General features: G+C 40.7%; 1 protein-coding gene across 1 annotated transcript in view; it reads right to left on the bottom strand.

The window, feature by feature from the left end:
- Positions 1–936: 936 nt before the first annotated feature.
- Positions 937–27,623, bottom strand: part of LOC124771267 (molybdenum cofactor biosynthesis protein 1-like) — a gene marked incomplete at its 5' end in the record, with an annotated part of 46,543 nt that continues 19,856 nt past the window's right edge. Inside the window, 3 exons of the mRNA XM_047249298.1 lie at positions 937–992; positions 13,321–13,406; positions 22,173–22,345. Of these exons, the coding sequence (XP_047105254.1) occupies positions 937–992; positions 13,321–13,406; positions 22,173–22,345 (315 nt within the window). The remainder of the gene's footprint in view (positions 993–13,320; positions 13,407–22,172; positions 22,346–27,623) is intronic.

Below are 27,623 nucleotides of genomic sequence, written 5' to 3'. Positions count from 1 at the left end.
AAAGAGACAGCATTTAAATTGCTTTAGTGTAAATATTAAAAATTTTTTCTTAAGTATTGCAAAGTGTTATAGTTTGCTTACATAAAATTCAATCAGAGTGAAGCCAAGATACTAGAACCTGTTAGATGGCTAAACAGAATTAGTTCAAAGAATAACAGCTTTTGAAAGTAAATTCCACCAAGAAAGAGGTTTTCTTTGAGTGAAATGTTCAGTTAAAAAGTGTGTGCTTTAGTGTCTAAGTATTTAAGTTTCTTGATTATGGAAAGTGCTTTTCTAAAGGTTGTCCCCCCCACCCCGGCTAATTTTTTTTACCTTCCTTGAAGTTATCTACTGGGCTTTTTCTTTTTTAAAAACATAATGTATAAAGATGTAGCCCAAAATTGTTTAAGTGGTGTAATTTATTTGAAGAGCCAAACTAAACAGTAGCAAGAAAGTAGGCAAAATTCAAATTTCTGCTTCTCCAGTACTTCACTATTTCATTGCCAGGATAGGTTGGTGACCATTAAGTACATGTTTTAAACCACTAAATGAACTTGGAAATGAGTTGTCCTAGCTTCAGTATATATTCAGTATATATTCATACTGTGTTTCTATCTAGCCACTGGGTAAGATCTTAGGAAAAGGAGTGAATAGTCCAATTTACTTATCCATTAGACGCAACACACGGTAAATCCTGTAAGAAGGATAACTCTATTGATTATCTTTTCCTATAAACAGGACTATCCTTCCATAGTGTATTTTATTTGCAAACTAAACTAAATTTTAGTAAGAGGGTTATATGTGTCAACATAGAGACAGGGTTTCTGTTATTTACGTAAAAACACCTGTGACAATTTTATACAAATGTCCACTAAGACTTTGCTTGTCAATCAGTACTGTTAAGAAATACTGACTAGCTTTCTTTTCAAGAATCTCAAGTTTAAGTTATACATATTGTTATCCTCCAACAAGAATCATTGGCCGATTCTTCATCTTTGACAGGTTCCTCATGCCTGCAATGCAAAACATTATCTTTTGTATTAACATATGAAATCCAAGTTTTTAAATTTAATAAATGCTTATACAAACATAAATGATTAATGGAAAATCTCATATGAGATGTGAAACAAATACTAACAAAGAGATAGAGGGGCTGGCCAGTACTTACATCAGCTCAGTACAGCCGATAGATACACATAAAACAGAACTGAAAATTTACATTCCTAGCTTTCGGAACTTTGTTCCTTCATCAGGGAGGAGAGAGGGGAAAAAAGGGAAGAAGGGAAAGTGGATTCAGTTACTCACAACCCAGGTTATGAAGCAACAGGGAAAGGGCGAAAGAACAGACTCGCGAAATAACAGACCAATTCCCGTAACATCAGTTTGCTGCAGAATTCATGAACGTATTCTGGGTTTGAATCTAATCAGTTTCATAGAGACCAATAAGTTTATGTCCACAAATCAGTACAAAGCATCGCTCATGGGCAACTCAGCATGCCCTTTTGTCATACGACGTCTGTTCAAAAAATTCCAGAACTTAGTCCACAAAATTTTCTATGCTTATCTTTTAGTTACTATGGATTGTCTCCTTCGAAATACTCTCCTCCACAATTGATACACTGTTCCCAATATCATTTCCACTTCCAGGAGCAGTCTTGACACACCTCCTGCTGGGTTGCATAAACTGCCGTCTGCGAATTTTCTTTTATCTCATCTACCATTGCAAAACTTCATCCTTTTCAACTTTGGAAATAAAAAGAAGTCTGCAGGGGTCATACTATTCCCGCAAGGAACATCTCATTCTCATTTGTGAGATCCAAAAAGTTTTTTTGGTCTTGACTCATGAGCCGTGGAATGAACTTGGCGGCAACACAATGCATTCCAAGATGCTGTGTCATTTCATAACATGATCCAATTGAAATGTTACATTCTTCTACAATCTCTCGGACAGTGAATCTTCGACTGGCACACACAATTTCGTTGACGTTCCTGACACAAGCGTCATCAGGGGACATCTAAGAGCGTCCTGAACAAGGATCATTTTTGACTTTTGTAAAGCCATTTTAAAAACGTGTGAATAATACGTAACACCAAGTATGGCTTAAGCACTCATCGCTATAGGCTCCCTGCATCATTTGGTGTGTCTCTGTAAAGGTTTTCTTGAGATTCACGCAAAATTTAACGCAATTGCATTGCTCCTCTAACTTTGCCATCACAAAATTCACAAACCCAGATTCCATATTTCTTGATTTCTGAGAAGCATTTGACATAGTGCCTCACTGCAGACTCTTAAGAAAGGTACAAGCACATGGAATAGGTTCCCAGACATGTGAGTGGCTCAAAGACTTCTGAAGTAATAGAACCCACTACATTATCCTGACGGTGAGTGTCCATCAGTGACTAGGGTATCATTAGGATCGTTCCAGGGATGTGTGATAGGAGCGCTATTACTCATATTTTCTATGTGCATAACTGATCTGATGGACAAAGTGGACAGTAATCTGTGGTTGTTTGCTGTTGATGTTGTGGTGTATGGAAGGTGTCATCGTTGAGTGATTTAGGAGGATAAAAGATGACTTGGACAAAGTTCCCAGTTGGTGCGATAAATGACAGCTAACCCTAAATGTAGAAAAATATAAGTTACTGCAGATGAGTTGGAAAAACAAATCCATAATGCCAGAATCCAGCATTAGTAGTGTCATGAATGAAGAAGTCACATTGTTTCAATATCTGGACATAACGTTGCAATGTGATATGAAATGGAACAAACTTGTGAGGGTCATGGTAGGGAAGGCGAATAATCATCTTTCGTTTGTTGGGTGGATTTTACTGCAGTGTGGCTCAGCTGTGATGGACATCACATATAGGATGCTAGTGTGATCTCTTCTTGAGTACAGTTTGAGTGTCTGGGATCCGCAAGGGGTCGAATTAAAGCAGACATTGAGGTAATTCAGAGGCAGGATACTAGATTTGTTAACAGTAGGTTGAAACAACAACATACAAGTATTATGGAGATGTTTCTGGAACTCAAATGGGAATCCCTGGAGGGATTTTGAGGAACACTGTGCTGACTGCAGAACAATTCTGCTTGCACCAACATACATTATGCATAAGGACCACGAAGATAAGAGACAACAAATTAGGACTCATAGAGAGGCATATAGACATTCACTTTTTCCTCACTCGATTGGCAGATGGAACGGGAAAGGAACTGACTACAGTCGAATTAAAATTACTTGATAGTTGGCACTTCAAACGCCACAAAGAGTAGTCAGCGTCACACTTGAACTGTCTGCTGTTGCCAAACTCCACCAAAATTGGCCAGTCACTTCCAATTCCTGGTTCAGCATTCTTTCTTGATGTATTTGTATCCCAAATTATGAGCACGACACTTTTATTATGTATTTCATGACACGCGATAACTACACCAAAAACAACACACATTAACAATGCTAATGAAAGACACACATTTCATTCGTAGCACTAACCAAACACTACCGAATAACTCAGCACAAGGTGTAATTCAGTATCATAGATATAGTTATCATATTCACAGAGATCATCTTACATTAGATAAGCTTTTCACTACACTGCGTGAAACTGAAATTTTTAAGGTTGCAATGCATAGTTGCAACTAGGGTCACTACATTCACATATATAAATACTTCATGCAGTGCTGTGGCATAGCACAATGGTTGGCAGATTAATCTAATGTGTAGCATGTCATAGGTTTGAATCTCATCAATGTAGCAAAATTTTTATTTCTAAATCTAACCAAAAGAGTGTGATTATTATTTTCATTCAATTAATTGGTTTCAATGTATTATTTTTATTTTTAATACTTTGCTGCATCATTTTTCATCATTCTTTTGACTGTTCTATTTGGTCTTATTTTCCTTCCTGTCATTATTTCTTCATTTAGAATCGGCCTCAGTCATCTATAATCCACGAACAAGTGCCCACACGGGCTGTTCACTGGTTTCTAACATGTCAGCATGTGCAGCTAGTGTAAGGATAGTTACAGGTAACAAATGACATGGAGAAATTTCAATTTGCTTTCAGCACTGAAATTGAGTTTTTGTTGTCTTGAGTTTATCCTTAAGGGTTAGCTTTAATCACCATGAACAAAGCGATCATGATATTACTACTGCTGCAGACTGTTGACCACAATTTTCTCGGCTGGGTTAGGACACAAGTTTACAGTCAGGGATACAAAACGGGTCGTCTGCCCCAGTTCAGTCACTGGTCACTTTAAATCAATAGTCGACAGAGTATCCAACATTTCTGACATACCTTGCACCAGCCACTAGAAAAATTGCTCTGTGTTAAACATTTAACATAATTTGTGAAGTGAGCCGCTTGTTTGTTGTCACCTGTAAGCAAACGGTAGCTGGTAGCCAATGTGGTAACATTGTTGCAGCAAGTGATTGATGTCAACTATCAAGTAATTTTATTCAGACTATTGTTGTAGACAGGGTACCTTCTGCCATGCACCATATGGTGGCTAGTGGAGTATGTATGTAGATGTGGAAGCAGTCTTTCCTTCTCATCCCATCTGGAAAGTCTCCCCTGATCTGCAGTTCTGGGTAACTTTCTCAAAATCTACCCTTTTTCCTAGACCTATCCTTCACCCCTCTTCCTTCCACTTCAACCCTTCTGCCTGAAGAATGAGCTACTGGCTCTGAAAGCTCGCCTAATTATAATCTTCTTTTATGTGTGTGTTCTGCCACCACTTAGCGAGTATATTGTTTATCTATCCAATTCAATTATCATGTAATCAAAAGCTGCATTTAACACACCAAGTCTCTTTTACCAATCATTTTTAATATGTCCTACAGAATGTACTGTCTATCCTGTCCTTTTTGAGATTACTGTTTTGTTGTACTTTTCTACAGGCATCATCTTACTTATTAGGAGTCAGTTCCTTCATGTTGTTGTTGTTGTGGTCTTCAGTCCTGAGACTGGTTTGATGCAGCTCTCCATGCTACTCTATCCTGTGCAAGCTTCTTCATCTCCCAGTACCTACTGCAACCTACATCCTTCTGAATCTGCTTAGTGTATTCATCTCTTGGTCTCCCTCTACGATTTTTACCCTCCACGTTGCCCTCCAATGCTAAATTTGTGATCCCTTGATGCCTCAAAACATGTCCTACCAACCGATCTCTTCTTCTAGTCAAGTTGTAGAGCCGCATGTACTCGGGAAAAATTACGGCTGTAGTTTCCCCTTGCTTTCAGCCGTTCGCAGTACCAGCACAGCAAGGCCATTTTGGTTAATGTTGCAAGGCCAGATCAGTCAATCATCCAGGCTGTTGCCCCTGCAACTACTGAAAAGGCTGCTGCCCCTCTTCAGGAAAAACATGTTTGTCTGGCCTCTCAACAGATACCCCTCCGTTGTGGTTGCACCTACGGTACGGCCATCTGTATCGCTGAGGCACACAAGCCTCCCCACCAACGGCAAGGTCCATGGTTCATGGGGGGAGTTCCTTCATAGTCAACAGTTAAGGAATGGGTGGCTGAATTCATATGTGGCATATGTCTCTGTAAGATGACTCATGAACAACTTCCTAGAATTACAATCAAATATGAAAATGCTGAGAAAGAACACAGTGTGATATTGCAAGATCAGTAATTAAAAACATGTGCAAAACAGTTGATGCTGTGGCCGTACCAGAAAGTGAGTGGCATGTCTGTTGAAGCCTGACTACAACCAAATGTGAAAAACAATTTGGGACAATCTGACACACAACTGATTCTATGCACCAATCTGTTCCCTTGGATGAGAGACGACCGAAATGAAACAGCAGTTGCACAAAAATAGCCAAGGTGACTTCATCGGAGAGAAAGAGTGGTCATTGTTTTCTAGGATGCAAAAGGGATTTGTATTTTAGATTAGCTTGCAAGACTGAAACAATACCTCACAAATACTATGCAAGTATTCTGACTCAACTGGATGAAAAAATATGGAGCCAAGACCCAGGGGGAAAAAAAAAGTTTATCGTCAGTGAAATGCATATGGTCACAAAGGCACTTTCACAATAGGAAAACTGGGAGTTTCAAGTGTGAAGTCTTCAAATATCTATTCCATTCTCCAATTTTTTCACATTCTGACTTTAGCTTCTTCTTCTTTTCTTTTTGTATGAATGATTCACTTAAGACTACATGCGTCACACCTCAAAACCGTTTTGTGAGTCAACAACTGGATATGTTTTCACTGCTCTGTCTCTTGTAACTCCGTTGGACATGGAGGTAGCAAATGAGGATGTAGGATGTCCATGACATACTGCTGTGCTGTCAGAGTGACCTGAAGTCATATCCGATGCTGCCCCACACGCCCTCTCCCTATGTCGTTGTCATACTCACTGACAACTGTCATCGCGGGTCTTGCAGAATGTGACTCACTGCTGATCACATGACAGGTGCAGGTGTGAAAGGGTTACAATGTGCTCGGCGTACATTACAGCAAATCTCCCATGGGCTCGTCAGACACGGTCAACCGGAAGCTTGCTGACAAGCACGCTGCCCTTACGTTCCCAAGCAGTCCAACATGGGGCCACTACCACATCTGAATGTCTGACAAAGCTGAATATTGCATAATTCAATCAGCCTGGCAAATGGAGACACACAATTAGGCCCCTTCAAATTTTGTTACGTGCTGATAATGCTGACTCACGGAAGTACAGAGCATCTGTGCCCTTCACAGGGATCACTCAACATCTTACACTCTTCACATCTCTTATAGCTCCTACCATTCATGGTAACAATCCGAGACACAAACAAAGCTAATGCAATCTGGTGGCCTTTGTATCCATTTCAGAGAGTTGCGACTCTCATAATTTACCACTGGTATGCACACTCGTGAAACTATGTTGCTTCAGGGAGCTTCCCTTTTTTTTCTTCAAGCAGTTTAGTTCTTTGAATCCATTTTTCTTGTAGCTCAGAATAATTATTTTATTGTGTAGCAAACTTACAGACTAGCATTCTGGTCTGAGCTGTCGGAGTTGGCGGTCATGTGTGTGTGAGGTGTGCTTGCTTGTGTGAATGAATGGTGTGTATTTCTATTTCTTTTTCTGATGAAGGTTGTGGCCAAAAGCTTATGTGTAAGTGTCTTAACTGTGCCTGTCTGCATTTTAACGTGCCATCTTTATGGTAATTAGCTTCTTCTTCTTTTCCTACACTGCTGATATTCCAACCTGGAGTTTCCATTGTTTGAACTTACGGTCTACTGTATTATGTTGCAGTGCACTTCTACAAGTGTAATACACAAATGTTGCCTTAGGAAAGAGTCACAATAACATCCATGTCTACCGTTTGCTATTTTTTACGAAATAGCATCTCACACTCGAAATTTAACTTAGCCAATGAAATAAGTTTGAAGATTTATTGTGTGTAAAAGACACGAGGGCCCACTGTGTGGGAAATGTGTGAAGTTCTGTGCAGAGACGGAGTTATCCACAGACGCGGTAAGTCTGGGGAGCTATACGGGTGTTAAAACATCGCCACCTGCTGGGATGAGGGGCCACTTACTCTGTGGTGGCGCTGTGCCAGCAACGAGCTCAACCCATTGATTAGCACCACAGATGACAATGAGCAACCAGCTGCTTGTCTGTGCAGAGATATAAAATTTATCGATTTTGGACGTCGGGTGACAATCTGTCACATGGAGAACAATGTTTACTCTGGCAATTTTAACACTAATCTAGTGTTCTGCAACATATTAATGTGAAATGTTGTCTATGATGTTGAAGAGTGTAAGTTAAACTGATATCTAAGAATTTGTTGTTTTTGTGGCATTATCTGGAAAATGGCCTCTCTTGCAGCTCCAAGCATAAATGTCAAGTGAAGAAGAATAATTAGCACAGCACACTGGAACCGAGTAGGGATCCGGTTTACTGCTCGGCCACTAAATTAGCATATTGTGTGTACACCAGAAGAGACGCTGTACACACTTGCATATACTACATACACAAGTACAAGCATCGATCAAGCTACTGTGAAACTGCACTCTGTGTGACTCATCACTACATCAGAATACTGTAAATGTGGTGATTCCAATTTCTTAAGGTCTCATCCTGTTTGTTTTCATCAGTTGGATCTTATTTTTCAAGTATGTGGGAATCCAATGAGCTGCCTGTTTGGATACATTCTTTCTGTACGTCCCACAAGTTGGATTCTTTGGAGACACATTGTAACAAGAGTTTTTAGGAATTTGCCTGGAGATTTCACACTGGGTTCTGTGTATGTATTCCATCTTTTATTCTTGGACCTAAGATTTTTAGTACAATTTTACATTCTTCTAATTCAGTTTGCTGTTTTCATGTCTTGTGTTGGACAAAGAGTCTCTCTCATGCATAAAGAAATTCTAATTTGATCACTGTTGTACAATGTTAGATTTTAGAGTTCCAGGAAAAATACTTTTAGTTAACTGAGAGACAGTTTGTATTTTCTGAAGTCTGGATTCTATGGCCTTCTTTTCATTATGATGTTCAGTGGTCTTTTTCACCTAACTATTTAAACTCTTTAACACCGAATACTATGTCATTGCCTATATAAGTTCACCCAGTGCCATTTTGGTATCAGCCAAGAATTTTTTCTCCAGCTGAAATTAGTAGTCTAATTTTCCTAGCTTGCTCCCTTAATATTTCAAATTGCTTTAGCACATCAGTGATGTTTTTGTCAATTAGTATTATGTCATCAGTATAGGTTACACAATATAATTCTATCTTTAAGTTTACGTTCTAGTCAGTGTAATAGTGCACCTGCTCTTCTCCATTATCTTACAATTTTCTTAGGGGCATAGTTGAATAGCAATGTGATATGCCATCCCATTTTCATATTCTTATGTCTGTCTTAAATTACACTGCTTGAAAAAAAGTGAGACACTCAGAAGGTGGGGAGAAAACAAATTGAAACATAGCGAATTTAGAGCGTATGTGATGTTATTTCAGTCATAACAAAACAGAGTCAAATTTACACAGAACTTATCAGTTTGAGCCCACTTATCAATACAGCAATACACCCTGTCTGGTCTGGACAGTGCGGGAGGATGTCGTAAAGCTGCTGCATACCCTCCTGAGAAAGGTGATCCACAACTGTTGTAACTGGACATTGCAATCGTGGATACAGGCAGTGGGATGGAGTTGACGTCCATGTTGGTCCCATAATGTTCTATCGGGGACAGATATGGGGATTTTGCTGGCCACAGGAGTATATCAACATCACGCAGACAATTTAAAGAGACACATACTACATGTGGACAAGCACTGGCCTGTTGAAAAATAGCCCCACAATACTATTACACACTGCTGTACCATCAGAGTTCCCTCGGCCATTACAAGCCGTGACCTGAAGTCATACCCAATGGCTCCCCACACCATGGGACTGCTTTGTGACCCCCCCCCCCCCCCCAAATGTGGAAGAATGGGACCTCTCCCCATCTCCCCGGGTCACTGTCAAACTTCTCCACGATAGTCATTTGGAGCAGTGCAGGACCGGGACTCATTAGTATACATAATGTGACGCCATTCATTAGCAGTCCGTACTTCTCGATCATGGCACCACTTCACATGCAGTCATTTGCTTGGGTTTTAATGGCAGCCTATGCGCAGGACGGCAATTCCATAGTCTGGCTGCTCCTAGCTGTATGACACAGCATGTTGCAAGGAGTCTATTACAGTGAACTCCTGTTTATCCGAAATGATCGGGACGGTGGCCGGTTCCAATAACGAAAATTTCAGATAAATCAAAGTCCCCCTTTTTTCACATGTGAACACTCCAAATTGCATCAATATTGCGAAATACAATCGTAAAACGTGCGTAGGGTATGTAAAACGTTACTGATACGGTTGCAAATAACCCTGCACTTTTTTACTGAAAAAATTGTGTTGACATGTTAAAAAGGCACCAAACTATGATTGAAAACTCAAAGTTTTTAAATGCTGTATAACAAAGCTCATTTATTTTGCATTCTTACAGAAAAAATCTCCCTTATTTGGCAGTAGGAAAAACAGGAGTTTTAATTTTATTACCTACTCTTTTGAATAAAAAATAAACTACTGAACAAAATTATGAAACATATCTAGAGATTACTCAAAGGAACGAAAAGTCTGTCTAGAGCAACTTTCAAGAAAAGTAAAAAAAAAAAAAACTTTTTAAGTTATGGACATAGAAGTTCTAGGATGCTTCATTAGAGTTTATTTTTTGGTAACGAAGTCACAAATGTCTTTTTTTGTTTTTGTTTTTTTGCTTGAGAAACTATTTCTGCAACAATACATCTCCAACGTTGAAATCAAACTATTTCAGGATAAATCGTCTCCTCCTATTGGCTGATGTACTCCAGGGCAGTTTGGATCACTTCGTAACAGAATGTGTGAGGAATATTTTTCTCTGATTCATCATCAGAAACATAGTCTTCTGACACTTTATGATCGGTCACAATTTGGACGATTTCATCCTCAAGCACATGAAAAAATGCCATTTTCCATCCACTCTTCAATGTCTTCGAAGTGTGTGTCTTTACAACCAGCTTCTCCAGTAAATTCACCAAAATTATGTCAGCTTGAGTTTCGGTGTTGCCTCCTCCTTCCCACCACTTAGGTTGCCTTACGATCTAAGAGTTTTTTCCAAGACCTAACAAGAGGAAGTGGAGGAATTAGACTCCAAGCTTCAGCAATCAATGAATGGAACTTAAAACATCGATTTTTTAAGAACTTCCACAAAATCATCTGCAGCATCAATCACACCTACTAAGTATTCCAGCATCTTGCATCTGTAATGTTTTTCCATCGCCTCAAGAATACCTTGGTCCATCGGTTGACATAGAGATGTGACATTTTGTGGGAGAAATACAACTTTGATATCCCCATCTTGCAGATCACCTGGGTGATAAGGAGCATTGTCCACAAGAAGTAGCGCTTTTCAAGGAAGTCCATTTCCTGCCATGTAATTTACTACAGCTGGAACAAACTCTGCCTGGAACTACTCTCTGATGATGGCACTGTTCATACGTGCCTTAAGACTGATTTGTGTACCTCAGTGGCAAAGCTGGTTGGTTGGTGTCTAAATGCTCTTGGTGTTTTGGATTTGCAAATTAAAGTAAGACACAGTTTATGATTGCCAGTGGCATTACTGCAAGCGAGGACAGTAAATCTTTCTTTGATATTTTTGTATCCAGAAGCCATTTCTTCTTCTTTAGAGGCAAGGGTTTTCGTTGGCAGCATTTTGTAATTCAACCCAGTTTCATCACATTTGTAAAGTTGATTGCCAGTATAACATCCTTTGTCAATGATTGCGTGCAGTTTCTTCTTAAAATCAGCATAGCAGCTTAATCCCCAGATAATGATTTGGCACTGATGGCAATTTCATGAATGCCATGCCGCTTCTTGAAACGATCCTGCCGGCCATTATTTCCGAGGAATTCTTGCTTCTTTCCTTCAATCAGCTCATCAGCTCATTTTGACAAAGTAGAGGACCTGAAACTGACACACCTTTGGCTCTTATTTATTCGTGCCACAAAAATAATGCCTCTTCTAACTGAGGATGTGCACCTTTTCTCACTGTTTTTCAAGATTTCACTGCACTGCCCAATGCTTGGATGGAACAAAAATTTTCAATTCCTGATCGATTTGTCTCCCGATCAGTAATTGTACTCCTACTCTGCAGCAACTTTTGTGGGTGGCTCACCAGCATCAATTCTCTGCAAAGTGTGAAGCTCTTTTTCCAACAAGATCACATTCGTTTTATGTTTCGTGCCCGTAGTCACGTTCAGTGTTCTTTTTACAGACACTCGACTGAGTCCTTTATGGTTTTTGGCCCCTTTTATCTCTGGACACTTTAAGGCACATAGTGGGAGCACAAAACCTCAAATCAGAAACACACAGATGCACAACTTGACAACACTCGAGATGCACTAGACAAACTTTTGACTTTTGAAACCAGGCTGTGGCAGCCATCAAATGAAGGCATTGGATACATCTATGCCATTTCCTCTGTTCTACCCAAGCCCACGTGGCAACACAACAGGGTGTTGTACGTTCACTGTTAAACACTCAGCTTTGATGTACCGACAACAAGTGGAAAGTGTTAGGCGGCGCGCTCTAATTGTCAGTTTCGACAGGGCTATGTTGCGCTGCATAGAACAATACTGTATGTACTGTACTTACAAGGACTTCCAATAGATGGCAGTGGCATGAAACCACGCAATACGAATAAGAAACACAATAGAGCTTCAACCAACACACGCACGAATTGACAATACTTGGACTTTTGACACGCACCAGTGCACTGATTAGCAGTAGATTGCCAAAAAACACCAGCAAAGGCTTGGCTCCAGGTGCACGCAACTTGAAACTTGTCAAGTGTCAATCTAGCTAGCCAAAAGTGTAGCTGCACGAGAGTTTACTGTACTTGTTCTCAGATGGCAGTCACAGACGTGAACAGGTTACAATGTACTCAGTACACTACACAGTGATGCGCCCTTGTAGTGGTCTGATGTAGTGAACTGGAACATTGATGATGAGTATGCCCTTACTTTCCAACATCAGGCCACTGTCATATCCAAATACTCAAAAAATACAAATGTTGCAAGGTTTAACCAGGCGACCAAATGGACATCCACAATGAGGTTTCTTTCAAACTCTCATCAGAAAATGCTGTCTACACCAATATGCAGCACCTTCATATCCTCCAGAGTGATGATTCAACATCTGACGCTATTCGCATCCCTTATATACCACACAATGCTTGCTAAACAGCAATAAAAACAAAGAACACCAATGAATAATGAAGGAAAAGACAGACTGTTACTTACCATAAAGAAGATACCTTAGGCTGCAGATGGGCAGAATTAAAAGACACTTACATAAAGCTTTCAGCCACAGCCTTCATCAGTAAGTAGTAATCTGTCTTTTCCAACATTGTTTATATTCCTACTGGAGTTTCCATTGTTTCAAGTACACTGATGCTTTTCTGTGAGTGTTTCCTTTATGATGTTTTCTGCATTTTAGCTTTTTTTTAAAAAAAGAAAAAAAAAGAAAGAAAGAAAGAAAGAAAGAAAAAAAGATTTGTTGCTGGAAAACTTCTGAAGTCCAATAAAGGAGTTACAACAGCCATATATGGTTATCTGGTGGACCTTGCAGAACCAAATTCTAGGGCTGAAATGTACTGTTGACCAATGAGCATTAATCAGAATGAATACTAAATAAAAAATTAAATCCAATTTTACACAAAAACACAGGTTCTATCACTGTTGTTTTTCGTTCTATTTTGCTCTTATGTTTGCTATGACTTGTTAAGCAGAAATTTTCTTTCTATCTATAGAGTTACATTTGCTGTAATGTATCTTACCTGCATGCTGTTTCTTCTTTCTACTCACTCCTGCCCCAATCATGGCAAGCAAGTCATCCTCACTGCATTTGCTTCGTATTGCATCTCTGAAACAACAGTTAAAACACCCGTTAAACAGTACCAGGCAATTACCACACAGTGAAATGTTGGTGCACTAAAAAGGAAGAAAAACTTTGCAGAAATCTTCAACAGTAATCCTGTAGTTTGCAGTAGGCAACAGCAGGATAACAAACCCACTGGACAAGAATGGGAAAGTCATGATAGAAGTTACTTTTATTTTTATAAATAAACAGGTATCTTACACAAATGCTCAAGAGTATACATAGGATCTCGGGCTGAAGAGGTGGAGCAGAAACTGACATTAGTTTTGTTGAAGAGGGAGTAGTGGAACATAGCACAATTTCTTGCAAAATGACGCCAAATTTATTGATAAACTGTTAATTAATTGCCAAGCTCACTAATGTGACCATTTTACAACAGGTACTTACTGCTTGGAGTATATGTGAATTTTCAGGCTTGCCTGATAGATCTGTTGCAAAAACACTTTGGGTTCCCCACCAGATAACATTATGCAAGTCCCTCCCTCAATATTTCAGTGACACAACGTTTTGACATCTTCAGGTGGTGGTGATTTCCACTATCACTGCTGCAAGATGCAACTGGCAATTTCCACGTGACAGCTTTGAAATTTATCATGTGGATGACTATGACCATCATATTTAGAATTCAGAGGATTTCATAGAATACCTGAAGATGCTTAAACTAGAACTTTCAGATCTTTTAGTTAGCTCAAATGTTATATCATTACTTACAAAAGTGCCCCTGCAGCCCTCATTAGAGGTTATTAGCAGCAAGTTTGAGAAAGAAATTGTGGTGCTGTTTAAACATGTGCATACCTCATCCTATTTCTTATGTAACACCAACTACTTTGATCAAGTGGACAGTGCTCCCATGGGAGATCCTCTATTTCCCTTAGTAAATATCCAACATTCCTCCTTCTGGCAGAATGCTGAAGAGACATTTGTGGTGTGGCCCACATAATACAGACACTATCTATGTTCCTGCAGCATTTGCACTCGCTCCATCTGAATATTCAGTTCACTGTGGAAGTACAATAAGATAGCAGCTTACCATTCCTGGATGTCACGGTTAGAAGAAAAGCTGACAGAACACTGGGGCATAGTCTCTACTGCAAACTGATACATGCAGAGTTATATTTGCGGTCCAAAAGTTGCCATCACCCTGCACAATGTGGTAGTGTCTTACACTCCCTGGCACATAGAGCACACGTGATCTCAGATACCGACAGTCTGCCTGGTGAACTGTAACACCTAAGAACAGTGTTCCAGCAGAATGTTATTCTTGTAAACAGATTTGCAATGTGTTCTGAGCAAAGCAAGTTCAGTGTAGGGGTGTAAATGAAGATACTTAGACAAGCACTGCAAATGGCTTTCTTGCCATATTTCAGTGGCATGTTTTCAAAAATAGAAAGAATCGCTAAGAGAAACAGAATCAAGTGTGTTTTTCGACTACCAGCAAAACTAAGGAATTGTTTGTGTTCAGTTAAAGACAATCTTGACCTTAGAAAACACAGATCATATATAAGATCTGATGCCATTATGGCAAATCTTATATAGGGCAGACACCTCACATTGTGCAAGAACACTGTGTTCAACAGCGCTGACAAAAGTGCCACCCAGTAAATTAGTGGTAGCAGAGCACTGCCAGAATACAGGGCACCACACGTTTCCCAAGAGGACTGAAATTTTATCCTCAGCATCATCACTCTAGGATTGTGTTTTTAAGAATGAGGCATGTATCCATACGGTGGGCAATCTTACCAACAGGAATATGGAATTTTGACTAAGCACTGCCCAGAATCCAGCACTGACTGCTATGAAATTAACACAGTAGAAACCAGATCCTCCGATGTATGACCTGATGCAGCACCTTGCAGAGAGTTAATTCAGCTTTTAACCACACGAGTGCCCAGAAGTGCAGTCATTGCCCACAACACATAAGCAGAAGGCTACTATGAATGGCATTTCCATCCAACTGGGAGTGCCTGTCCACACATTCGTACTCCTGCTTCTAGCCTGACAAATTTCAATTCTGCTGTGCGAATATCACCAGTCACATCTTGCAGTAGTGATGACAGGACCCACCACTACCTGAAGATGACGAACAGTTGTGTTGGTGAAATATTGTGAGGCTTGCACAAAGTTATTCAGTGGCAAATCTGAGAAGATTTGTATACATTATTTTTCTGTGACGCAGGTAATGTGCAGCAAAATGTGATAACTTTCTGCATTTGCCTTTTTGTACATTTCAAAATACCCCAAAAATTGGTGAGAAACACTGAACATATGACGTAACCAGATGACATACCCCACAGCATGTGCAGCAGTTGGGGCTGAGTGTAAAGGAATGATTGAGCAGTGCAATACTTTCATTTGAGCAAACAGAGCAAATTTCGAAAACATTTTGTAAATATGATCTGTTGTAAATGTAGATGTTACAAAATTATTGTCCCTGCTGTAATCAAGCAAAAGCAGTTCTGATTTTGTGTTTTTTGCTTCTGTCCCTTCTCTTTTTGTTTACAGACATTAGTTAGTAAAGAAAACATAGGTCATTTTATGGCAATGATGCTATTCTGAAGCTTATACTCATCTACTTGTTATGCAATATGGTAGGTTTTCATTGTACTGTACTTTGCAAGAAATCAAGGAAACTGCAAGGCCGGTAAATAAAATAATAAACTTTAATATAAATACATAATTGTTTAACACAATGAAAGAATACTGCCTGCCAGATGCAAGACTCAAATCCCGAATGCCATCACTAAAGTCGCACATGTGTGTCCGTAGCCATAATGATATGAATACTTGACTTGGGTTGGGATGATCAAGTGTGACAGGCCGAGAGGCTCAACCACTGCAAGCATGGCAAGGTACATCATCTGGTGACATTTGTCATTCGCTTTTGACACATTTCCCAACATTTGTATCGTATCCAACATTTGTGATTCCATGTGTCTTGTATTAAATTACTTGTCTCAGGGTCATATACAGTGCTTTGGAGGTTTTTAAATGATAATACGCATCACCCTGTCTGTGTGTGTGTGTGTGTGTGTGTGTGTGTGTGTGTGTGTGTGTGTGTGTGTGTGTGTGTGTGTGTGTGTTTATGTATATGAAACAAATGCTAACAAAGAGATAGAGGGCCTGGCCAGCTCAGTACAGCCGATAGATACACAAAACAGAACAGAAAATTGACGTATCCTAGCTTTCGGAACTTCGTTCCTTCATCAGGGAGGAGAGAGGGGAAAAAGGGGAAGAAGGGAAAGTGGATTCAGTTATTCACAATCCAGGTTATGAAGCAACAGGTGAAAGGTAAACAGGGAGGGTAGCAAAGATGGAGGCATGGATGTCAGAGGGAAGCCAAAGATATTCTACTGTAATTACTGTGCCAGCTTCAAACCAAGGAGGATGAATACAGAAGTAAAGAGGTACATAGTATAAAGATAAACGCAACTATGTTGGATGAAAAGATGCATGAATGGCTAAAGAGGAAAGGGAAAGAGGAGAAGACTAAAGAGTAAATGGGAGTGAGGTTGGTTAACATAGGTTCAGTCTAGGGGGATGGCGGGATGAAAGGATGTGTTGGAGTGCAAGTTCCCATCTCCGCAGTTCCGAGGTACTGGTGTTGGGTGGGAGAAGCCAAATGGCACATATGGTGTAGCAGGTTCCTAGGTCCCTAGAATTATGCTGGAGGATATGCTCCGCTACTGGGTATTGGACATCTCCTAGGCGGACAGTTCGTCTGTGCCCATTCATGCGCTCAGCCAGTTTAGTTGTCGTCATACCAATGTAAAAGGCTGTGCAGTGCAGGCATGTCAGCTGATAAATGACGTGTTGTCTCACATGTGGCCCTGCCTTGAGTTGTGTATGTTTTACCAGTAGCGGGGCTGGAGTAGTTGGTTGTGGGGGGATGCATGGGGCAGGTTTTGCATCGGGGTCGGTTACAGGGGTAGGAACCGCTGGGTAGAGAAGGTGGTCTGGGAATATTGTAGGGTTTGACAAGGATGTTACGGAGGTTAGGGGGTCGGCAAAAGGCAACTCTGGGTGGTGTGGGGAGAATATTGTCAAGGGATGATCTCATTTCAGGGCTTGACTTGAGAAATTCATATCCGTGGCGGAGTAATTAGTTGATGTATTTGGGCCAGGATAATATTGGGTGACAAGGGGAATGCTTCTGTGTGGTCTGGGGGTAGTAACATTGTTGTTGGGTGGGGAGGAATGTATTGCTTGGGAGATCTGTTTGTGGACAAGGTCTGCAGGATAGTTGTGGGAGAGGAAAGCACTGATATATAATATAATACAGGGAAACATTCCAAATGGGAAAAACATATCTAAAAACAAAGATGATGTAACATAACAAACGAAAGCATTGGTATGTTGATAGACACACAAACAAACACACACACAAAATTCAAGCTTTCGCAACCCACAGTTGCTTCATCAGGAAAGAGGGAAGGAGAGGGAAAGACGAAAGGATGTGGGTTTTAAGAGAGAGGTTAAGGAGTCATTCCAATCCTGGGGGTGGAAAGACTTACCTTAGGGGGGGGTGGGGGGGGGGGTGGGAAGGACAGGTATACACTCGCGCACACACACACACACACACACACACACACACACACACACACACATATATCCATCCGCACATATACAGACACAAGCAGGGTATATGTGCGGATGGATATGTGTGTATGTGTGTGTGTGTGTCTGTGTGTGTGTGTGTGTGTGTGTGTGTGTGTGTGTGTGTGTGTGTGTGTGGCATACTGATCTGAACTATGCAGCCTTCAAATGGAAGTTTTTTGATCACTCCTTATTTTTCACCCTGCCACCTTGGCAATATGTACCGCAAATCATCAGACAGACGACCTTCCTGCATGCTTCGAGCATCCCCTGGTGCTGTTCTGAACCAATGCTAATCTTTGTAACTGCGACGAGCAGTGTGCAGATTGCATCTTTGTATCCCACAAAGAGGTGACAGTTCCCAGTGGCATGAATGGTTACTGTTTATTGACTGTCACTGAGTTGGTGAGTCATTTGCTACATTGTGGCCCACCTGTTCACTGCTAAAGCCATGCTAGTCAGTGGTAACCCCTGTCAATGATATCCTGTTGCCCATAGCAGTTCACTCTGCTGATTGTGGTAGTATTTTCCTTGAATAAATCTGCTCACATTACACCTTTGACACTGTGGTACAAGAAAGCCCAATGACTACACACCCTCATAGAATAAGTGTCTCGAGCCATGGGTACCCACGATATGGCAGTGATAAAATCACCCTGTGATCAACTGTGACACTGCAGCTGTAAGCTGCACCTCCTTTTTCTGAATACTCAGGTTTATTAACTTGAAGTAAATCAGATCTTTTGAAGGAAGATTTAACAAAAAGGGCACATCCAGGAAAGGATGAAACCATGTCTAATTAACTGGAACACAAAATTAATAATTAGTGGTGACAAAGATCCTCTGCAATAAAAAATAATGTCCACTGACTTCATGTATTAGTCTTCAAGTGACAGAATATATGTAACTGTGTCCTTCTTATTTACACTGATTAAACAATGGAAATTCCAGGTAGGAATATCAACAGTGCAGGGAAAGATAGATCAGTATTTACCGTAAAGAAAACAAAGTTGCACACAGGCACAACACACAAGCAAGCACACCGCGTGTGCATGCACGCACGCACGCACACACACACAGAGAAAAAAAAAACTGCCAAGTCCAGCAGCTAGAGGCAAGCTGCTGGAGTTGGCAGTCATATGTGTGTGACATGTGCTTGCCTGTGTGTATAAATGTGTGTGTTTCTCTGTATCTCTTTTGCTGATAAAGGCTGTGGCCGAAACCTTTGTGTAAGTGCCTTTTTAATTGTGCCTGTCTACAATGTAACATGTCTCCTCTACAGTAAGCAACACTCTACCTTTTAATATATTTTTCATTTACACAGATGTAATTAACAAATCAGAGTCTATTTATTCCAGAGAAGTGACAGTTTGTTCATGACAGTTCAGCACAAATCTGATTTTTTATATACAGCAAGGCTACCTATAAATTATTCTGTGTGCCAGTGTTCATGCTGATCATGTGTAATTTGACATCTGGTCCTGTAAACTTACTTCTGCTCAACGTGAAAAATTCTCCACTCCACATTTTGTAATTAACCTTAACATATCAAATAATGCATCCTTCAATATAACTGCTTATTGTCCACTTCCCATCACTCTATTCCCAATGTCAACCCAGCTGACCTCTACTTCTAATCCAAAAACCATGGTTGACTCAATGTTTGCTATTGCAAGCTATTGCAACACAAAAGTGCCAGAGGCACCAGTAATGATATATAATTAAAAATACTAGAAAGTAAGGCTCACCGGTTAGTTCATGCTAAGACAAACAGTACAAGTGTCTAAGACACTGCGCTCTCACACAAGTACGAGGTCTGAATACATTCCAGTTACGATACACTAAACTATTTCATTCACGGTGGCAATATACATACTCTCTCCCCAATAAACAGAATAGTTATAACTCAATTGTTCACAAGTATATATTATGACTCTTGCCACAGCTATGCAGTCAGTATGCCACAGGCGTGCCATAGAAAGGGATCAGGTTCAATTCCTTGTAGAGCCGGGAAATTCTGCTCGGTGGACAGACTGGAATAGGGTACACTCTGCTTGTAGTTCCAGCTGAGGAGCTACTCAAGTGAGAAGTAGTGTCTTCAACTTCTGGAAGTTGATAACAGCCTGGAGAGTTGTATACTGATCCCCTAACTCTCCATAGATATATAGTAGAGGACATCTCTCGAAGAGCATTGCGTGGTCTTCTGGCCCCAATGCAGAGTTCCTTTATCAATGTATATTGTATATCACCACTTGTACACACTCATCAGCACAGTACCATGTTGTGTCTTCACGTGGCAAATTTTTATTCCCTTGTTTCCAGATCAACATTTTTCCTCTTCTCATTACTTGCACCACACATATTCCACACAGTTTATGCTCACTCCTTCAATGATACTGCCCATCCTTCTCTAGTGTGCGAGTTGTCCCTGCTTTCCTGCGTGTTTGTTGGTTTAAACACCCTTGTTTCAAAAGAGAGTGACAGCTTAGATACAGTCTTGTCAACATTTTGTATTTTTATTTAGCAATTATTCTTTGAGCCTTATAGGCGAATGTCACAAGATATTGTCAACCACTGCATTCACTAGATTGGAATGGGGTTCATGGTAACTTATCAATTCATTTTTTAAGTTGCTGTTACCTTTTTCATCCTATCTTGGACTAGCTTTTCCATACTCCCACTCTATTTTACGTAGTCAAACAGTTATCTGCCCTTGCAAACTTGCTCCTTTACTACCAAGTTAACTAATACTGGGCAGCCTAACAGAAGTTCCAATATCCAGTCTTTCACCACAATTCACCTACACACACTTTTCACTCACTGATTTTCTTTTTTCAATGTCATAAATATTTTGCTTTCACAGACTGCTGTGCTTTGAACATAAAATTGTAGGAACATCTGCCTCACATGTCAGTTTTTTTTTTTATTTATTAAAGAATATGTTCCTTGCTTATTCCTATCTGCTTCTGATACATTTCCATTCTCACTTTTATTTTGTTTTGATCCATTTCTTTTTTCTTTGATAGACAAGTCAAACAACAATGGCAATATGTTGCAGCCCCCTGTGTTTCACCCTACTTACTACGAACTTACTTTTCTTAGCTTTCAATTTTATTAGTCATTTGGTTTTTAAGATACTTAATTGTTTGACCCTGTATTTTTATATCTTATTTTACCATGGGTTGATAAAGGATTTCTGTTATGCTCACAAAGAGAGAGCTGATTCTTCTCACCCCCCACCCCTCGTACCTTGTCCTGAAACAAACTTATCGCCAAGTATCTTGCAGTTTTTTTCCTATTATTAATCTCTTAGTCTAGTCATCAATTTAAAAGTGTCAGTTGTTGGTCCCATTGTCTAATAATTTGTACATTTATACACATGAAGTTCCAATTTTTATTTGGAACATATAGACTCTGATAATCATGAATCACAGTTCAAATGGCTCTGGGCACTATGGGACTTAACATCTGAGCCAAGGCAGGATTCAAACCTGCGAGCGTAGCAGTCGCGCGGTTCCGGACTGAGGTGCCTAGAACCGCTTGGCAACGGTGGCTGGCGAATCATAGTTACCATCACACGGACAGAAATACTGTGTTAACTTTATTACAACCTAGGGACATAGCTAAAAATGTCTTTACATAATTTCCAGTCCTGATTACTTTCCTTTAATTTAATCTCACAAATAGGTTAGTGTAACATGATGTTGACAGAGGCAAATTATATATAGTCACAAATTATTTAGCTAGAGGTATCTGGTTTGTATGTCTGGGAGGGAGGAGGGTGCAAGCTGAAAACTTCAAGAAAAGATTACTCATTTCATACCTGCTGGATTTAACTGCAGTTTATCTCTTCCATATACCAACCACATACCTAATGTGCATGGCAAACAGTTTAAAAGTATTATTCTATACTCAGCATTTGGAACTATCAGTTCCTTCATGAGAGAGGAAAGAGGGATAAGTTTCTGAAGGTCTGAAAGGTCACTCGGACTCCACGACTAATGTGAGGACAAGAGGAACGAATGTGTCTATAAGAAGTTTTGGAATTTCACCTCCTGAAGGTAAAATACTGATCAGTCTGTCAGTCTTCTAGTAATTTTATGGTTTCCTCGCATGAATTTTCACTTGGACACGATTATTCTATGTTTCATCACTCACCTGAGAGATATCTCTGAATTCCCAAAGAGACACACCTCCAAATTGCCATCAGCTGTTATCCGTAAACGGTTGCACGTGCCACAGAAGTGTTCACTCATTGAGGTAATAAATCCCACACATCCCTTGAAGCCCGGGACATGGTATGCCGGCAAAAAGAAATTGTAAGAAAATAGCTACTGCTGTTGTGAAAATACTATAAATGTGTCGCTCACCAAGTGGAGGAAGGAGAAAACGTGCATTAAGGGGAGTTTGAACGCCCTATCCTGACAATGTTAAATTTAGTGACTTAACTTCCCCGTATTTCAGGAACAACTGTAGCCATTGACAAGAAACTTTTACAGCACATTAAACTATATGTTCTGAGTCTTACAATAATTGCATTTCAGCCACTGCTTTTGGAAATACAATTTTTTAATTACACAGTTAAAATTTTGTGTACTTTTTTGTATGTTATTCTAAATAATTTTATTTATACATAACATTATGTTCTTCTTTTAGTTCGGAAGACTCAGGATACATATGTTATTACTCCCTGAAAATTTGAATTCGCTACTCGAAGTAGTTTCTGAGATTTAGGGAAAAATGCAAGAGAAAATGTAAATTTTCAGGAAGAGTTTTTAAAGTTTTAATAGACTGTAACTCAATATATGCTTAACATTTTATTTTTAGTCACTCAGAAGCCCCCTGCACCTTACTGTATATCATCCTCTTGATCTTTTTTAAGTTTTTTCTTGTTTTCTTCTTTCTGGACTCTGTAGTGGCCAACTGTGCTGCATACTTTGCTTTACCAATGCAAAGCTTGTCCATCCATTCAAATTCTCTGATGCAGTTTGCTCCAGAATTAATTCCCATATGTTGTAGCACTTTCACCCTACCAATGTTGCCATCATTAAAAGCAATAACAGCATAGCTGACCCCCACTTTAGTGTCTTCATTACGAGAAAAACATTTTTTGGTCTACATCTACATCTACATCCATACTCCTCAAGCCACCTGACGGTGTAGGGTACCTTGAGTACCTCTATTGGTTCTCCCTTCTATTCCAGTCTCGTATTGTTCGTGGAAAGAAAGATTGTCGGTATGCCTCTGTGCGGGCTCTAATCTCTCTCATTTTATCCTCATGGTCTCTTCGCGAGATATACGTAGGAGGGAGCAATATTCTGCTTGACTCCTCGGTGAAGGTATGTTTTCGAAACTTCAACAAAAACCCGTACCGAGCCACTGAGCGTCTCTCCTGCATAGTCTTCCACTGGAGTTTACCTAACATCTCCGTAACGCTTTCACGATTACTAAATGATCCTATAACGAAGCATGCTGCTCTCTGTTGGATCTTCTCTATCTCTTCTATCAACCCTATCTGGTATGGATCCCACACTGCTGAGCAGTATTCAAACAGTGGGCGAACAAGTGTACTGTAACCTAATTCCTTTGTTTTCGGATTGCATTTCCTTAGGATTCTTCCACTGAATCTCAGTCTGGCATCTGATTTACCGACGATCAACTTTATATGATCATTCCATTTTAAATCACTCCTAATGCATACTCCCAGATAATTTATGGAATTAACTGCTTCCAATTGCTGATCTGCTATATTGTAGCTAAACGATATGGGATCTTTCTTTCTATGTATTCGCAGCACATTACACTTGTCTACATTGAGATTCAATTGCCATTCCCTGCACCATTCATCAATTCGCTGCAGATCATCCTGCATTTCAGTACAATTTTTCACTGTTGCAACATCTCAATATACCACAGCATCATCCGCAAAAAGCCTCAGTGAACTTCCGATGTCATTCACAAGGTCATTTATGTATATTGTGAATAGCAACGGTCCTACGACAATCCCCCGCAGCACACCTGAAATCACTCTTACTTCGGAAGACTTCTCTCCATTGAGAATGACATGCTGCGTTCTGTTATCTAGCAACTCTTCAATCCAATCACATAATTGGTCTGATAGTCCATATGCTCTTACTTTGTTCATTAAACGATTGCGGGGAACTGTATCGAACGCCTTGCGGAAGTCAAGAAACACAGCATCTACCTGCGAACCCGTGTCTATGGCCCTCTGAGTCCCGTGGACGAATAGCATGAGCTGGGTTTCACCCGATCGTCTTTTTCGAAACCCATGCTGATTCCTACAGAGTAGATTTCTAGTTTACAGAAAAGTCATAATACTCGAACATAATACATGTTCTAAAATTCTACAACTGATCGACGTTATAGATATAGGTCTATAGTTCTGCACATCTGTTCGACGTCCCTTTTTGAAAATGGGGATGACCTGTGCCCTTTTCCAATTCTTTGGAACGCTACACTCTTGTAGAGACCTACGGTACAGCTGCAAGAAGGGGGGCAAGTTCCTTCGCATACTCTGTGTAAAATTGAACTGGTATCCCATCAGGTCCAGCGGCCTTTCCTCTTTTGAGTGATTTTATTTGTTTCTCTATCCCTCTGTCATCTATTTCAATATCTACCATTTTGTCATCTGTACGACAATCTAGAGAAGGAACTACAGTGCAGTCTACCTCTGTGAAACAGCTTTGGAAAAAGACATTTAGTATTTCGGCCTTTAGTCCATCATCCTCTGTTTCAGTACCTTTTTGGTCACAGAGTGTCTGGACATTTTGTTTTGATCCACCTACCGCTTTGACATAAGAGCAAAATTTCTTAGGATTTTCTGCCAAGTCAGTACATAGAACTTTACTTTCGAATTCATTTAACACCTCTCGCATAGCCCTCCTCACATTACATTTCGCTTCGCGTAATTTTTGTTTGTCTGCAAGGTGTTGGCTATGTTTATGTTTGCTGTGAAGTTCCCTTTGCTTCCGCAGCAGTTTTCTAACTCGGTTGTTGTACCACGCTGGCTCTTTTCCATCTCTTACGATCTTGCTTGGCACATACTCATCTAACGCATATTGTACGATGATTTTGAACTTTGTCCACTGATCCTCAACACCATCTGTACTTAAAACAAAACTTTTGTGTTGAGCCATCAGGTACTCTGAAATCTGATTTTTGTCACTTTTGCTAACCAGAAAAATCTTCGTACCTTTTTTAATATTTCTATTTACGGCTGAAATCATCGATGCAGTAACTGCTTTATGATCGCTGATTCCCTGTTCTGCATTAACTGTTTCAAATAGTTCAGGTCTGTTTGTCACTAGAAGGTCTAATATGTTATCGCCACGAGTCGGTTCTCTGTTTAACTGCTCAAGGTAGTTTTCAGATAAAGCTCTTAAAAAATTGCACTGGATTCTTTGCCCCTGCCACCCGTTATGAAAGTTTGAGTCTCCCAGTCTATATCCGGCAAATTAAAATCTCCACCCACAACTATAACATGGTGGGCAAATCTACTCGAAATATTTTCCAAATTATCCTTCAGGTGCTCAGCCACATCAGCTGCTGAGCCAGGGGGCCTATAGAGACATCCAATTACCATGTCTGAGCCTGCTTTAACCATGACCTTCACCCAAATTATTTCACATTTCGGATCTCCGTCAATTTCCTTCGATACTATTGCACTTCTTATCGCTTTAACATGCCTCCCCCTTCACTGTCCAGCCTGTCTCTGCGGTATACATTCCAATCTGAGTTTAGAATTTCATTACTGTTTACATTTGGTTTCAGCCAACTTTCTGTCCCTAGTACTATGTGGGCATTGTGACCGTTTATTAATCAGAGCAGTTCTGGGACCTTTCTATAGACGCTCCTGCAGTTTACTATTAGCACATTAATATTGTTATTCCCTGTTGAATTTTGTTTACTCCTACCTTGCCGCATCTCAGGAGGTGTCTTGTCGGGCCTAGGGAGGGAATTCTCTAACCTAAAAAACCCACATGTGCACTCCACACATACTCCACTACCCTTGTAGCCGCTTCTTGCATGTAGTGCACACATGACCTATTCAGGGGGACCCTACATTTCTCCACCCGATAGCGGAGGTCGAGAAATTTGCACCCCAGATCTCCGCAGAGTGGTCTGAGCCCTTGGTTTAAGCCTTCCACTCGGCTCCAAACCAGAGGACCACTATCGTTTCTGGGAACGATACTGCAAATAGTTGGCTCAGATTCCACCCCGCGAGGCTTTCCGCCTTCACCAACCCTGCTAACTGCCTGTACGAACTGAGGATGACCTCTGAATCCAGACGGCAGGAGTCGTTGGTGCCGACATGAGCAACAATTTGCAGTCGGGTGCACCCAGTGCTCTCTATCACTGCCGGCACGGCCTCCTCCACATCTCGGATGAGACCCCCGGCAAGCAGACAGAGTGAACACCGACCTTCTTCCCCGACCTTTCCGCTATTTCCCTAAGGGGCTCCATCACCCGCCTAACGTTGGAGCTCCCAATAACTAATAAACCCCTCCCCCCCATGTGCCTGCTCGGACCTTGCTGAAGGAGTGGCCACATGTCCACTCACAGGCAGAACGGGCGATGCCACACGGCCAGCCTCCACACTGACCCTCCGCCTCGTGCGCCGCGAACGCCGCTGAACCCGCCACTCCCCTTGGGAAGAGGGTGGCCCAATAGCGCCCGGTACCCGCAAAGATGTGTCGACAGCAGGGTCAGTGGGTGAAGCATGTAACACCTGGGGTGTACCATGCAATGCACCAGACTCCCCACTGCCACTACACTCCGAGGCAGTAGCCAGAAGACGGCTAACCACGGCCATCAACACGTTCAGCTGTTCGCGAACAGTGGCCAGCTCCTCCGGTGTCCGTACACAGCAGTCACACATCCTATCCATACTAAGAAATCAATTTACTGTACAGAGTTAATCAACTTATAACTGGACTGCTAATTCACTAAAGGCGGCTGATAGTTGACTAAACTGTGGTTACTAGACACTTCCTGTAGAAAACAATGAAAATAGCACTACCTGTCTCTGGACTGTATTCAAAACAAACACTAGCACTACTGGCCCTATGGCTGACTAAACGGACTCTCTCTGACTGTATTCAAAACAAACACAAAATCTATGGAACACTATTACTAGCACTCGACAATTAAAGCTTCCTAAAAGCAAAAACACACGGAAGAAGAAGTGACAAGTAAGAAAAATAGAGTTAACACTTAAACTAGCGTAGCTCGCTGCACAGCAGACGTGACGCAGACGGCAGTTACGATGACACTGACACTATAAGATTATTGAACGACTCATTGGGATTTTGAGTCTGACAATGCAGACACTTCTTCAATAATTCAGGATTGCCAGGTCTCTGTAAACAGGTTTTATGATATCCCCAACTGCTGCTGGGATAGAATGTTTATGGCTGTATGACCTGTTTGAGTACTGGGCATTGCGGTAATTGCACCATGAACCAGATCCAGGAGGGCAAAGATGGTGTACTGGTTTATCATCAGCTGACAGTCTCTGGAAGAAGGTAGCCCATACTGCCTGCTTCATTTTCAACAAATCCTCAGTATTATTTCTAATGGCAATCTCAT

The sequence above is a fragment of the Schistocerca piceifrons genome, unplaced genomic scaffold, assembly GCF_021461385.2.
Source record: "Schistocerca piceifrons isolate TAMUIC-IGC-003096 unplaced genomic scaffold, iqSchPice1.1 HiC_scaffold_902, whole genome shotgun sequence".
NCBI classification, from domain to species: domain Eukaryota; kingdom Metazoa; phylum Arthropoda; class Insecta; order Orthoptera; family Acrididae; genus Schistocerca; species Schistocerca piceifrons.
The sequence above is the reverse complement of the archived record's forward strand: the minus strand, read 5'-3'. Positions and strand labels throughout refer to the sequence as shown.